At 37.4% G+C, this 14,909-nt stretch overlaps 1 protein-coding gene across 1 annotated transcript in view; it reads left to right on the plus strand.

Annotated features, from left to right (window-relative positions):
- PRKN (parkin RBR E3 ubiquitin protein ligase) overlaps positions 1-14,909 on the plus strand; it is a 780,164-nt gene that overhangs the window by 485,656 nt on the left and 279,599 nt on the right. The window contains exon 7 of the mRNA XM_087774081.1: positions 7,612-7,748. Coding sequence (XP_087630207.1) covers positions 7,612-7,748 — 137 coding nt within the window. The remainder of the gene's footprint in view (positions 1-7,611; positions 7,749-14,909) is intronic.

The following is a 14,909-nucleotide window of genomic DNA, read 5'->3' on the forward strand; positions in this document are numbered from 1 at the left end:
CAGGTAGAGAAATGGGAGAAGATTTTTCCTGAGTACTCCTGTACAAAGAGCAGTAGATTACCTGAGTCCTGATATATTCTGTAATTCCTTGAAAGAACAGGCACAAAGAGGATCAGCCAGCCTCCAAGTAGGCAGTACAAAACTAATGAAAATGTACGCTAAGATTAAACAAGAAAGAGGCACATAAAATCCTCTTTTGACCTGAGTTTAATTTCTGTACATCTTTAGAATTTTCTGCATTTTTTTTTTATTGGCCCAATTACAAATTCAGAATTGATACTTCCCAAACTTTGTAATAATTTCTCTGATTTTTACTATTTAATTTGTGGTTTGTTTGTTTTGTTTGTTTTTTTTTTTTCCTGGTTGGAAAGTTAATTCCATTTACTCTTCTATGTAGTGGAAGTTGACATGAAGGGAAAAAGATGGAGGAGGCAAATGAAGAAATTTACACATAGAGCTGTGTGCATGTTGGGCATTTAAATTCCACATTTGTTCTTGTGACAAGGGCCATAACAAGATAAGAAAAAAAAATCACAATATGAATATCTTATGGTAGTGGTTGTAAGCAGTATAGAAAAATGACATAAAGCCATTCTTACTGCTAGTACAATTTTCTGGTGGACATTGCATACTATTTTCTTCAGACTATTAAGGGGAATTAACTGCTTTGTACACTTAAAATCTACCAAGTCAGAATGTGTTCAGTGAGACTTGCTAGCCCAAGGCTTGTTCTTCTTCCCTTTCAGTGGAGGTGCTGATGTAGGTGGTGTTCTCAGATAACTGCACCTTGACATTTATGCTAAGGTATTTGCCTTGAGGAGGAAAGGGTAAAATATTATCTGTAAATTACAATGATAGTGAGGAATTGAAAAAAGCGGGTTTCTATAAAGAAATCTCTTTATTCTAACAATAACTTGAGGGTGTTTTTGTTTATAAGATAATAATCATATCTTTGGTTGAGACTGAAGATTCATTTAATGGGAAGCACCCTCAAGTTATTGTTTGGATGAACATATAAATTGAATATTCGTATTTGAAAAGAAAGATGAGAAGAAGCATAAAACATAATGTTAAGGTGGTGAAAGATAATTCTCTAGGAGCAAATGCACTTAATGTATCACTTCTACCTCCTGCTCCATCTTACATCTTTCTTTCCTCCACCCCTTCCCCACTTGTCTGCCTTACTCTGTTTTCCAGTCTTCTTTTCTTCCATACATTTTAAGAGACACAGTCTTACAGTTCATAAACCAGGGTGTATTTTCAAAGCTAACTGGAAGGGAATAACTGAAATTTACACAGTGGAAACATGCTGTATCCAACAGTCCTAGTTCCTCCTGGAGCCTGATGCCAGGGCAGTCCTTGAGCTCCCAGGGGATTGCTGGGAGGAATAGGGCAGATCAATATCCAAGCATCCCTGAGCTCTGAATAACCACATCCGTGCAAAGTCCTCCATGCTCTGTGAAAAGCAAAGGCATTGCACGCTTATATTGTCCTGTTGGTTGTTCTCATATTCCCACTGTCAACTGGCATCAGGGCTTGGGTTAGGGCAGCTTATGAGCTGCTTCCTTTGTTCATGTTTGTCATCGTTTGCTTCCATTACCGAGGTCTTTTCCTTTTCTTTCCAGTGGAGCATTAATGAGGTTGTAAAAGCACAGATGAAGGAAAAGGAGCAGGTTCTACTGATCTGATTTCAAAGTATGACTGATTTATCAGTTATTTGCTGTGCAGAGGGGCGCTGTAGACAGCTAGTCTGATAGATTACAGGAAAAGTTTCTTCTCCAGCCTAATCACTGCCCATTCCTTGATATCATAAGATTCAGCTGTTAGTGCCAAGGCTGGTTATTATGTCTGAACACAGAGCTCAGACAAGGCATGTCTAGCAAGCAGGCATAGCACATATTTAATGCCAGGTGAATGGTATATGGTATGTATGAACGTACCAGTACATGTAACATAGAATTCCCTTGCCTGTGTCCTCAGGAGGCAGATGTTGCCTGCTACAGCGATCACGGATTTTACAGGCAATAATGTGTGTCACTTCCATAGCATGAAAAAAACCTTAACAACAGAGTTAACAGGAGCACTGCTGAAAGGAGCACTGGCCATCACGTGCACTAATTTTAAGTGTGCCTGTTTTTCCCTCTTATATTCTGGTTTATTACTGTGAGGCCATTCCTGGGTTCTGACCTCTTGGCACCGCTTTCCAATAGAAATAAGAAACATGAAAGCACGTTTTGAAGGAAAACATGTAACATAATAGAGGAAAAAGTAGGTCAGATTTCACTTGCCAATGCCCCTTTAAGTTAACAGCTCTGGGTCAGAATACATTTTTATACAGAAGCACAGCCAGAAAATTTAAGCTCACACAGTGATGTCTCATGCTGTTCGTAACCTTCACTTTATGACCTTTGATGCGTTGTGTGGCAAGTGATCAAAGACACAAACCCAGAATTTTTTTGGTTGTTTTAGTGGATTTAATATGTCAATTTTCTGGGAATACTGTATTTATATATACTGGTTTTTTTTAATTGACACAGTCTATGTAAAGATTTATTTTCATGCCTCAGGAAGGTGAAAGCAGGGATGTACTTTTTGTGTGTTCCTAAAAGTCCATGAAAGATGGGTTCTTGACTGCAAAGTCATATCAGTGAGATTTCTTTCTTAGTACTTTATCATTGTTTCTTTTCTCTTGTAAGGTCTTGATACCCATTTCAAATGCCTACCCTTGGCTAAATATTTAAGGGCCTGCATTGTTACTTACAGTTGTCTGCAATTGCTAGGTCACTGTTTCTATTTATTTATAATAGCATATTGCTCATTAAAAGGCAGGATTTGTTGCTCTACTTTCCTCCAAACTGCCTCAGTTCTAAAACAGAAATCACTGTGGTAATTTTTCTATATTTTCTATTTTTATATTTTATATAAGTAGTAGCATCTTTCTAATGGATTTTAATAATCTACTCTAACTGGAAGTACTTGGAAGTATTTTCTCAGTAAGAAAACCTTGCACTTAAAGCATCATAAACAGGCAATTCTTTCAATAGTTTTGAATAAGACTGTGGACTGTATGCGATAGACAGGAAAGCCAGATGTGGCACCAGCTTTGTATGAATTAGAAGACTATACTCTTCCTACACACAGTTCTATGAGGAAGCCATGTGATGGATGAATAATTTGGCTTATTTAGGCATTGTAATTTTGTTCTGCTACAAGGGTAGAGCCAAAATTGATTGAGGGCTGCTCAAGGACAGAATTTCTGTTCAATTACTTTGATTGTTTATGAAGTAGGAGAGTGCCTGTGGTGTCTATGTCACCAAAGTTTATATTTTCCATAATTTTTTTAACACATTTTATTCAGTGATTCATGTTTTCTTGAATGCTGTTTATCGATCTGATCTGTAAGTTAACGAAGACTCATTTTGGAATGGCATAGAGATCCATTTATAAATGAAATGATTTCATGGTACTTATATAGAAAGCTTTTTGATGGACAGGAAGATTGCCAACATGGAAAAATGTATTAGAAATGCAGAAGTGTGTTATGATAAATATAGCACTCATAGGTGGGGTTAAAGGCTGTGATATAGCTGTGTGCATTCAGATTTATTTACTGCACAGAAATGAATCCCAAATGGCTATTTTTGCTTCACTGACTGTAATCCCAGCAAGGCAGCCTCATAGACATCTGCTAAGGTTTTTTATTATTATTTGGTTAAGATTTTGAGATTGAGGTGAGAAAAATCCAACTGTCACCTAGAAATGACCTCAAGGGGGTTTCACAGATTTGTCCAACATGTTTTTCACAGATTTCTACAGGCTTAGATATATTCCTTGCTCCAAAGTGCTTCAGGCTGTGGCTACTCACATTTTCTAAAAGATAATGGACTGATATATGTGGTGTGCTGTTTAACCTTTACTCAGTCAAGCTTTTTTCAAAATATGAAGGATAAAGACCAAGCAAGGGACAAATTGCCCCACATTCTTCTTCAGTAGGCATTGAAAGATACATCAGTTAATCCACTGTTAAGTCTGCAAATAATTCCGTATGCTAAGTAGCCCCTCGCATTCATAGCCATTGGACTCACTCTCAAAACATTAATAACTGTTATAAGATTTTGGGATATACTAGAACAATTTATTTCCCAGTGGGCTTCTTATCTAAATCTAAACAAGATCAAGTCTTCACATGTTTATTTAGCCAGTATACTGTTGCAGTCTATCTGAGAACTTTCTGCGTCTTGCTGCTTCTCAGTTAGGAGAAGGAGGAAAGAGCGTAGAGACCAGATAGCGCTTCCAACCGTGCTATTGTTGTGCCACACAGTTATCTGACAGTAATAACATGAAGCAGAAACATTTAGGTTCTCCTTTCTTTTTCATTTAAGTAAATGCATGCTGATAAAATTCTAATGAAAAGGAATCAGAGCACAGGAGCGAGTGACTTATTATGGAAATTTTCTGTGATGCATTGTAATGTTGGATTTTCAATTTTTAAAAGTGGTTACATTCCTAATTGGCGAACAAAAAGGACCAATTTATCCCTTGCTGCGAGAAACATTTTTCTTATATATTATCCTCATGAAGCCTCTAATTCAGCCAAACACATTATGTAAATGGAACCTCTGAAATACCTTCTAAAATATACATCAGATTTACATTACTAGACTGTTATGTTAGATTGAGCAAGGGCCCTTGTTACACGATATGGCAAATTTTTTGACTTTCATAATATTCCTTTCTAAAATAAATTGTGTTTGGTTCAAGCAAGGCTTCTATTAATAACTCTTGGGGTTATCCTAAATGAGTATTTACTAGCTTCACCCAGGCATTATGAACATAATCTCTACATCTTTGTCTTTACTGATTTCAGGAACAAAACTTTCATATCTCTTTTAAACTAGAAGTGCTTTCTTTTGATACAAAATCTGCATATGTTGGAATGCAGTGACTGTTCCAATGCCAAATGAATTTGGATAAATCTGCATTGCATACAGATTGAGTTTCTCAAAGCCTTATGACACAGATACTGTGGGCTGCAAAATTAGCGGACAGTGTAATAGCTGTGAAAGCTAAGCTTGTGTTTTGTGACACAGTCAGAACCCAGACTTATATTTAGTTTGTGTGCATTGCTTGCGAGTCTGATAGTGTTAAAAGATAGCACATTTTAACATTAATGTCGTTCCTAAAGATGCAGTTTAAATGTGTACATATATGGCTGTGCCCCTTCTGGAGAATATAGTTTGATTTCAAACAGTTGTAATATATTAAGAAGCAAAATTGATTGTCACAAAATAATTTACATTAGTAACTGATTGTAGTAGTTCATTTGCGTAGTGACTTGCTGTTAGTCTTGGTTTCATGCAACTTTAGGTGAAAGTGTTAATAACGCCATTTTCATTTTTGGCCTGGGTATTTTTAAGATACTCAGCTTTTGATGGCTTTCTCTTGTGGATCTCTCCTCACACATAAGATATATTTTGTCTTCGAAATGAAGGTCAGAGAGGTGTGAATTTAGATCCAGGGAGCTTCCCATGAAACTAAAAAGTTACTCAGATACTGAAGCAATAAAAATGAGCAATTAACCCTAAAAGAGAGATATCCATTACAGCCATAGGCAAATTTGAATATATCTGCATTTCAGGAAGAAATCTTTGGGGTGTTTTTCTTAAGGTTACATTTGACTGGTGAGCCATGTGGACTTTTGCACCACAGGGACAAGATAACGGCTCCACAAGCTCTCTGTAATGATTTTGCGACCATCCAAAGCTAAAATGATACAGATCAGCTTCTCATTTTGCCTTACAGCTGTCTTTTTAAAATTATTATTTGTTACATTCAGAACAGCAAGTGGGCAACTAATAAGGATTAGTAATGGGGAGGTTTTATTTAATTCAGTTTTTAAGCTGCTTTATTCAACAAAATCCTTAAAACACAGAGATTATCTTTTTGGAGATACCAACACACTGCCATGAATTCTATAGTATGTGCAAGTCTAAAGGATATTTTCATGGAAGATTAAATGCTTATATACAGTATCTGAACTTATTATTGATTACATTTTGCAGTTGTATTCCCACATTGAGGGCTTGGTGATCTACTGTTTCAGTGGGTTTTCAAAGCATCGTCTAGCAGGATTTATAGAAGTTATAGCAGTACTGCTAACTAATGATTTTATCACAAGTCCTGCTGTATTTGATGTTGTATTTTAATACCTGTCTCCTGGAGTACAGTGAATATGTGAGAATTCCTCCTTCTATTTTTAAAAACAATTCTCTTTCTTCCTAATTACTAAAAAAATTTAACATTTAACCCATTTCTACCTGTTTTTGCCCACAGACAAGGAGTGGAGTAAAAGGACTAAAGTAGTTAAGCATTTGAATGGGAATCTCACTGTTCTTTTCAGCTTTACACATCTCTCTCTATTTTTCCAATTTTGATACTTGAGGTTAGTAATGCTCAAGGAGAAGAGATAAGCAAGTAGTATTGTATAACACTTACAGAGCACATAACTTTATCAAAGGGGTTATAGTCATTATTTTGGAATTGACAGTTAAGGTATGTGCATCAGGAGTCAGCAGAAGTTAACTTATATTAGAGCAAACCCATTAGGTTTATCATTGTGTTCCTGCAGTGAAGACACATTTCATGTGTATGTAATATGTCCTATATTACTCATTTTTTCTTTCACGTCCAGTGTATTGGTCCTGAGCAGGATTTTGGGAGCCGCTGCCCCTCCTTGCTGTGGCCACAGCTGGAGAGTTTCTGAGTGCAGGCCAGCTCAGGAGTAAAACTATTTATCCTTACTTATTGCAAGTGTTTCCTCTCTGCATCTCCACAAAGAATATCCTGTCAAGCTTGGGATACCCATATTTAGTTGTCTCCATGTAGGTGTCTGCATGTGTGGCAGGTGTCTAAGCTCCCATAACGGTCCATGGAGATTTGGTCCATGCAGACAATGGAGCCAAGCGGGTGATTCAGCTCACCCTAGTGTAGATACCTGGAGGCTGATCAGCTCCAATGTCCAGAGTGTATTGACTATAATGGGAATTTCTCGCTTAGCGTGCAGGTAGGTATTTATACATAGAACTGAAGTTTAGGTGCGTTGTTCCCAAATTGAATCCCATACCTCTGACCAGCAGCTGAATTATTTTGCTCATTGTTACTAAGGGAATGCCCTCTATGTAGTGTTCCAGTGGCTGCCTTGAGAGGCTGAAGGCACAGGGTGGTCTTCACAAAGTCCTATTTAACTTTCCTAGCTGGTCACATTTCTATTTAATCCTACCTACCACCATTTGATGTTTTACCATATGTGATCTTACCCCATGCAAAGAATTTCTGTTACTAAAGCACTTTTCTTGCTTTAGGTTCCAGTTTTCAGTAAAGTTTCAACTTTCAGTAAAAACCTATTTCATTTTCCTTGCATCTCATTCATGTTAGAAACCATCTCTTTTAAAAAGTGCTGCAATATGCCAGGCTAAATTCTGTCTTTACGTACGTAATAATCTTGTGTATTACTAACGAAAAATTATTATAAAATTAGAAGTTTGAGACAAAGTTTTTTGTGGAGTTTGGTCCAGTCCTTGTTCATCATTTTCACTGTTTTGTTTTTAACAGGAGTCCTGTACTTGTGTTCCAGTGCGTGCATCGCCATGTTATTTGCCTAGATTGTTTCCATTTGTACTGTGTGACTATGCTGAATGACCGTCAGTTCATCCATGACCCGGAGCTTGGCTATTCCCTCCCTTGCGTAGGTATGTTTTAGCTGATTTTCTTTTTAAAAATTTATGTGATTTTTATTTCAGGGCAAGATTTTTTTATCACCTGTTAGTTTTAAGTATATCTGTGGAATTATACTGTTTTCATAGGAGTTGTTTCGTTTCATGGAGAAAATATTTGAATATTGAAGTGGTTCTTGCTGAGTATGTGAACTGGAGAATTAACTGAATTCCAAAGGGCATTTATCTTAAAAGCAAATGCATACTTTCTTCACATTAGTATTTTATAATCATGAAGTGTTAGCAGGTGATAGCATTACACTCTGGTTAAAAACAACCACCTTGACCTCCACATTTCCACTTTCAAATTAAGTAAATTGTTAACTTTCTTGGCCTGTCGTCAACTACTAATAGAAAAAGGACTGCAATCACCCTGAGAAGATGGTAGATTATCTGTTTTACTTGAGTAGGAAACAAAGTTTGAGTTAACTAAACAAAGGCTTAGACTGAATCTGGAAGATGTGTTTTGAGAATTGATTCAATTACACTGGCACATGGACTGCAAAATTCTCAAAAATTTTGCTGTGAAGAAATATATTAGAATTTATTTTTCGTTTGCTAAATTTGCATATGTGCATGTATGTTTGTCACAAGTACTGTACAGTGGTATGAGAACCATTTTGCAGCATATTAGAAGCTGCATAGAAGATGGGTTTGCGTGGTTACCTGAATGGCTGACAAATAAGTTTCAAATCACTAGATGGGAGAAAAATTGACAAAATTTCATAGGAGAGTGGCGCTTACTTAATGTGAGGACATGCCTTGAGGATATTGAAGATATAGTAGTAAGAACCATTTAAAATTATTTCTTTTTAATGGCTTCAGACGCAATCTAACAATGGTCATCAGTTCACATTTCACTAGAATTGCTGTTCATGTGCTGTCTCACCAGGTCTCATTTTACTTGCCCCCCAACAGTTTGCTCTGCTACTTCATTTACACACTGATGTCATACTGCACAAAACACTTTTTAATGTTGTGTAAGAAAACTTGTCACGAGGAACCTAACAGGAACTTTATACCCAGTGCTCTTACCTTGACATTACTGTAGGACTGTGTGGTCAGTCTGTCTCTCAGTCTCCCTCCTTGCTCCTCCAAAAGTTAATCCATTTTCTGCTCCCACACAAATTAATCAGCTACTTGAGATTAATCCATCCTTCTCCCTCCTCGTTTTTCAGTTCTCTTCATGCTGCACAAAACTTGTATTAGGATTTTTCCATAGATTTTGCAACTCTAGTTGTTCAGTTCAGTTTTATCTGTCCTTTTTTCTCAGAGAGGAGGCTAAGAAGTTTGCAGAGGTTTTCACCCCTGGCTGGCAGTAGCAAGGCCGTCTTTTTCTCTCTTCTATGTGTTGAAGTTGAACACTATGGGGATGGAGCAGTAGAAGCAGAGTAGGGATGGGATGAGGAGAAAATGCAAGAAGACAGAGCTGAAATGCTCAGGGATGTGATTTCAGTCTTTGAGAGGTGAGGAAGGTACAGGCTTGGCCTAAGAAAGGGATACCATAAAGGATGCACAAAGGATGACTGTACTTTTACTGTTCAAGTGAGATAGGGTTCAGCTGTGGCAATGGAAAAGCAGCTGTTGCTGCCAATCTAGCCTCAGCTGTGTTATGCTTTAAGTGTTAAAATAGCTAAATATGGAAATGCTAAAATATTGCTAATCTTAAAGTTTCAGAGCTCCCCAAATCAGAAAGTTTTTTTCAAAATTCTGTACATTAAAGTAGTACTAGTAGTAGTCGTAGTAGTAATAATACAATTGCGATACGTTTTCTCTCTGTTCTCCAGTTAGTAAGAATGTTTCTTGGAAAAATTTCTGCAGAGGTGCTGCCCTGTGCCAGTGGAGTGCATAGTTTAGGTGTGCCGCAGTGCAGTGCAGTGTTGTGCACTACAGAGATTCTTGAGCTAGAGCTGAATCGTGATGCTGAAGGGAAGGAAGTATAGTTGTATCACTATAGCACATAGGATGGGCTCTTTGACACTTCTGGTAGGCTGAATAGGACTGACCAGGCAAATACTACTTCAGGACCTGTGCTAGTATCCCTGCAGAGTGATGTGTGGTGCTGTCTAGGCATACCTGCTTGCTCAGAGCCAGCCTGATTATCTCTAAGAAGTATTGACCTTATACTGTGCTGGCATGCTTTGTGTTAGAGAGGTTCTCAGTCACAGTCTCTGAGTATTCAGCGGTTTTAAGTAATATTCCATCTAAACCTAAAATTGATTGCTACCTCCGTCAGTTCTCTTTGTTGTGTTGGCAGTTCTGTATCAATAAAAGCGTTTTGTAAGCATTATCTTTCAGACTGCTTTGCAGGATGAGGAATCTAATCAGTGCTGTTGTAACTTCACTGGTTCATTTCTGCAGCTACCTGAACCTGAGTTTCTCGTATGCAAGACGTTTGGTTGTTTCTAGAATTAGGTCATATTTGAGTTAGGAACTGATGACTATTTTTTGTCCTTTGAGAAAGTCATGAAGCTGAGTTGCATCACACCTGTGAAGAAGAGGAATGCCTGATTTGCCAACCCCTTCTCTCTTACTGTTCAGCTACGATGGATTTTAGCCTCCTTCATAGCTATGGATCAAGAAGCTTTCATCAGCAATGAATTCAATTAAGAAACATTCAGAACAGTATTATGTGATTTTCTTTTCCACTTATCATGGCACTCCTACTGAATAGTAGAAGATTGCATTTTTGCAATCTACAGTTTGCAATCTTCATTTTTGCAACTGCAATTTGCAATTTGTATTTACATGTGAGGACAATAAAGCACTGTTTGACACAACTTTCTGTAATTACCTCAGTGAAGCCTAAAATGAATTCCCCTTAACAGGAATGAATACCATGGGACATGCCAAGAAAAGTCTTACTGTGGCAATGTTGGTTTAATACATGTTATCTCTAACAGAGCATGACTCAAAGCAAAAAATGTTAGATCTGAGCTTTATTGAAAGGTTAGATGTCGATCTGAGCCTGCTTCTAAAAGGAATACAAAACAAAGTCATATTTACTGTAATGAGATTTATGTTATGGTAGGTTACCAGGTTGCACAGACAGATCAAAACAGTCTGTACTAATACATGTATTTTTAAACATCACAGACTAATGCTGAACTAGTGTTTATGGTGTCTTGAACAGAAAATACCAATGTTCTGAGTTTGGACTTAGTAAAAATTATTTTACTTTTCCATTTTCCTGTAACAATGGATTTTCTTAAAAACTAGCCCACGTCTTCAAGGCACGTGTGCACACATTGCCCCAGCACTGTACAGGAGGGTTTGGTTTTGTAATTAAGCCTATTTAAATTGTTTGCACTTCCAATTAGTTCTGTTCATTCTAGTGTTTTTCAAAAGTAGAGGTAACATAATGAACATAGCCTGCAGTTTCCATTAACATTTGACTCACTGTTCCCGATTTTTATCAAGGGAACGTACCAACATAGCAAGTTTTTTATATCTTTTATTGGATCAATCTAGAGGTGAAAGCACCGCACACACAACAGAATAAAAATAAACAGCAGCTGCTAAAGCAAAGGGTCACTGTGACAGACGAGATCAGTGTTATCACATGTGTAGGATAACTTGAGCTGGAAAGGATCTAGGGATTTCAGATAAACAGTGCTTCTCAAGTAGGTTTAATTTCTTGCTTCCTGGCACAGATATGCTAGAAGATGCATTTTGTGATTGCTTTCAGGTATTTTGTGTGGTTATATCCTTGCTTTTCTTTAATTTCTGTTATGTGGCCTAATTAGACAGGAGATAATATGTGTTCAGAAGGCGGCTGTTGTCTCAGCTGATGGGCTACGATAGATCACCTTGATAATGCCATAGCTTCACTTTGTTCCAACACAAAATGTGTCATTACTGTGATTTTTGGAAGAACAACATTAATTCCTTAGTGCTTAGCTGCTAATCTAGTGCCAGGCAGCACACTCCAGCTGAGAACAGCCAGTGTGGAGGACCAGAGCTCGGAGCATGGTAACTGGTGCGTTGATAGGATTAGCTGTTCAGAGTAGTGTGGCAGCAGCCCCATGATTCAAACCCACTGTATCAGCTCAGAGCAAGGACTTATAGATAGGAGCTGACTAAATTTCATTGGTCGTTAAAATAAAAAAGTAAACGTTACAGATTATACTCTCTCTGCCCTTGTTAAATGGCAACAAAAATCTATCCCATCTCTCTGTATGGTGTCTTGTATTAATGAGGCTTCATGCATAGAAATTTCCATGAGTGGTGACCTCCAAGTATCTTTGAAATAATTAATAAGGTGCTTAGAGGGACAGATTTGCATATGCATGAAAGATCATTTATGGTTATTTAGTTACTGTGCAGGGCAAAGAATCTCATAGCATTACCTCAAAGCAGGAACTGTATACAAATATACAATGTATTACCCCATTTAAACATATACTTTTCTTATGAGCACCGTTTCATTTTTAAAATAGCATTACAGCATTATGGGTCTTGGTCCCCAGGGTAAAATAAACTTCCACAGATCTTGGGCAGAAGAAAAGTTGGTGAGGCCAAGGACAAACAAGGTTTTACACTGCTGTGGGCACTTTGCAAAAATGTCTTTGCATCACTTTATTTCTTATGAGTAATCATATGCATGATGTATTTTAAAAGAATCCGGATAAAAGATGCAGTTCTACTGATGACTGTAAAACACTGTTGTATCTGGAAGTAATCTGATTTTACCACACATACATAAATAAATAAGTGAAATTACCAACAGTTTGTGTATGGAACTGCTAATAAAAGAGACTAAAGCTTTGAAGTATAATAAATTGCCTTAAGAGCCATGTTCCATTGAAAGAAAGCTTCTGGGGAGTGATTAAGGAGGCATATGTATTAAGATTAAATTTTTTATCTGCATTAGATGCTATTTGTATAATAACAGTATGTTCTTATTCCTATAGAGGATGTCAATGCAGTGGTGAATCTCTGAATCACCTTTCAAAATCATAGTACCCAAAAAGAAAAGGGGAGAATAAATAGGTAGCCTAAGCAAAGTTTGCAAGTAAAAGGAAAGAGGAAAACTGTATTTGATTTGATCACTCCAAATAGCGTGTTTGAATCTTTTCTGTTGTAGACAAAATCTCTATTAAATTTGGGAAGGTGTGTGTGTGCAAGGGGTTTTAAAGTGATGGTCAGTGATCTATGAACAGAGCCTTCTCAAGAATGTAATGAGGAAGCAGGCCTAGTTTAGTGGGGCTTAAAATGGAAGAGTGCACCAGTTGGTACAAGAAATAAGATTTACCTGCTGTGAAGCCTCAATATGTCAACAGTTTCTGAAATCTGTGTTTTCCAATAATCCTGCTTAAAAATATTTGAAGTGACTTAGGAAATCTGAAAATGCAGAAAATAGCAGTTTATTATTAAGGTATAAAATAAAAGGGATTGAAAGCAGACACATTTGCAGCTTTTGGAAGTTCTTCAAAGTGCTCCTTAAGTTTAGTATTTAGGGGGTGTTAAATTCTCAACAGCTATAAACTTTTTGTAATTTCTTGTTGCTATGAAATATCTGAGCATACAGAAGCAAGTGTAGGAGGCTGGAGAAATGCTTTTTATTTTTTATATATTGTACATCTTAGAAGAGATTTTTCCACTCTGAGGAATTAATAAACAAGCAATTACAGTTTTCAGAGCATTTGTGGTGGGAGTTCTAGTTGTATTCTTCTTTTTCCAGCATTGCCCGTGACAGGGAAAATGCAGATATGCGACCATCTTGTCTATTCATGTTCTTAAATCTGAACATCTTTTGGAAGGGCATTTGGCAATAACTGATCTTTTTTTCCTCTTTCCTGGACTCATTCTGTTGTTAATTTCCCGTGGCTGAACCCTGCTATGTTGTCTAAGGAGGGGTTGCATGCCCACTAAGCTGCTTCTTTTCATTGTCCCCAGGGGGAAGGTGGTTACTCCTTCTGCAGAGGGAACACAAGGACTGCAGTGGTGAAGGGCGGTATAGAGGAAGAAACACTTTTTTTCCTGTCATTTCCAAAAACTTCTTCATAAAAAGTAGATTATACAAGTTACTATACACATGTATTGGTTTGATGAACAGTGAACCTTAGATCATTTCCCTATATAGGAATAATTCAGATGTTCAGCATACTCATGAATTCTGACCATATCTTTCCTGTGTGTTATGGGCAGAATAAGTATTTATTAGGGATTATTTCCCTTCTTCATGTTCATACCATTACAGCTATTTTATTATTCACATTATGGAAGTTTGAACATACTCCATTGACTTAGTTGTTGTATGTATTTCTTAGTAAGAGGCAATGTCTGCCCCTTTGGGCTTATCATTTGAGTAGGTAAAACATGGGATGAGAAGCAGAGGCAACAAATCACGTAGAGGTTACACAAGAGATCACTGACTGAGTTTGCGTTGGAACCCAGGTGCAGCCAGTCTCATTACAGTGCTATTACCATGACTGTATAAAATAAACATGAACAAACAGTGTATCAAGTGGTTTTTTTGTGTTCCTTTACTAGCACAAGTGCATGAGGCTAGCTCAAAGGATGTGGCTAGAAGTCACAACAGCTCCTTCATTTCCATTTTCAATGTTGACTGAAGTTCAAGCAGCGACGTCTGAGGCTTGTTCCCTCAAGTCTTTGCTCTGTTTCCGTAGCAGCAGATTGCCAACTCTGTATCTAAACAGTCTCAAAATCTTTACAACAAGCAGAGCTTGATCCCATGGTATATTTGAGGTAAGCATTGGATTCTTTTCTGGGAACAACTACAGTGAAATCATACCATGTGTTCCTCACAAAAATCTGAGTTGCCATAATTAAATTCAGCATGAAATGTCTTACCATAGGTGTTTTCCGCCCTTCTCTCTTATTAGTTCTTCTGTTGCAATATATTTCATTTGTAAATTGCATGGAGATGACAGTGCACATAGGCTTGGTCTGGTTAGTAATAGTGAAGGACAAAAGGTAAGGAAAAAATCTTGCTTAGAAGTTAATTGGCTTTAAGAGCAACTGGGAATGAACTTTCAAAGCAGACTTCTTGTCCTATAAAATAAGATGTCCAGTGTCAAAGTAAAATAGACATACTGAAGCAGTGGCAGAACTGTGCTTGGGAGGGGTCTATCCATCTTTCATCATTTCTATGCCCAGCCGAAGTGGAGGTGA

Source organism: Nipponia nippon, unplaced genomic scaffold (genome assembly GCF_047370975.1).
Source record: "Nipponia nippon isolate SJK-2023a ecotype South Korea unplaced genomic scaffold, ASM4737097v1 scaffold_4, whole genome shotgun sequence".
Classification (NCBI taxonomy): Eukaryota; Metazoa; Chordata; class Aves; order Pelecaniformes; family Threskiornithidae; genus Nipponia; species Nipponia nippon.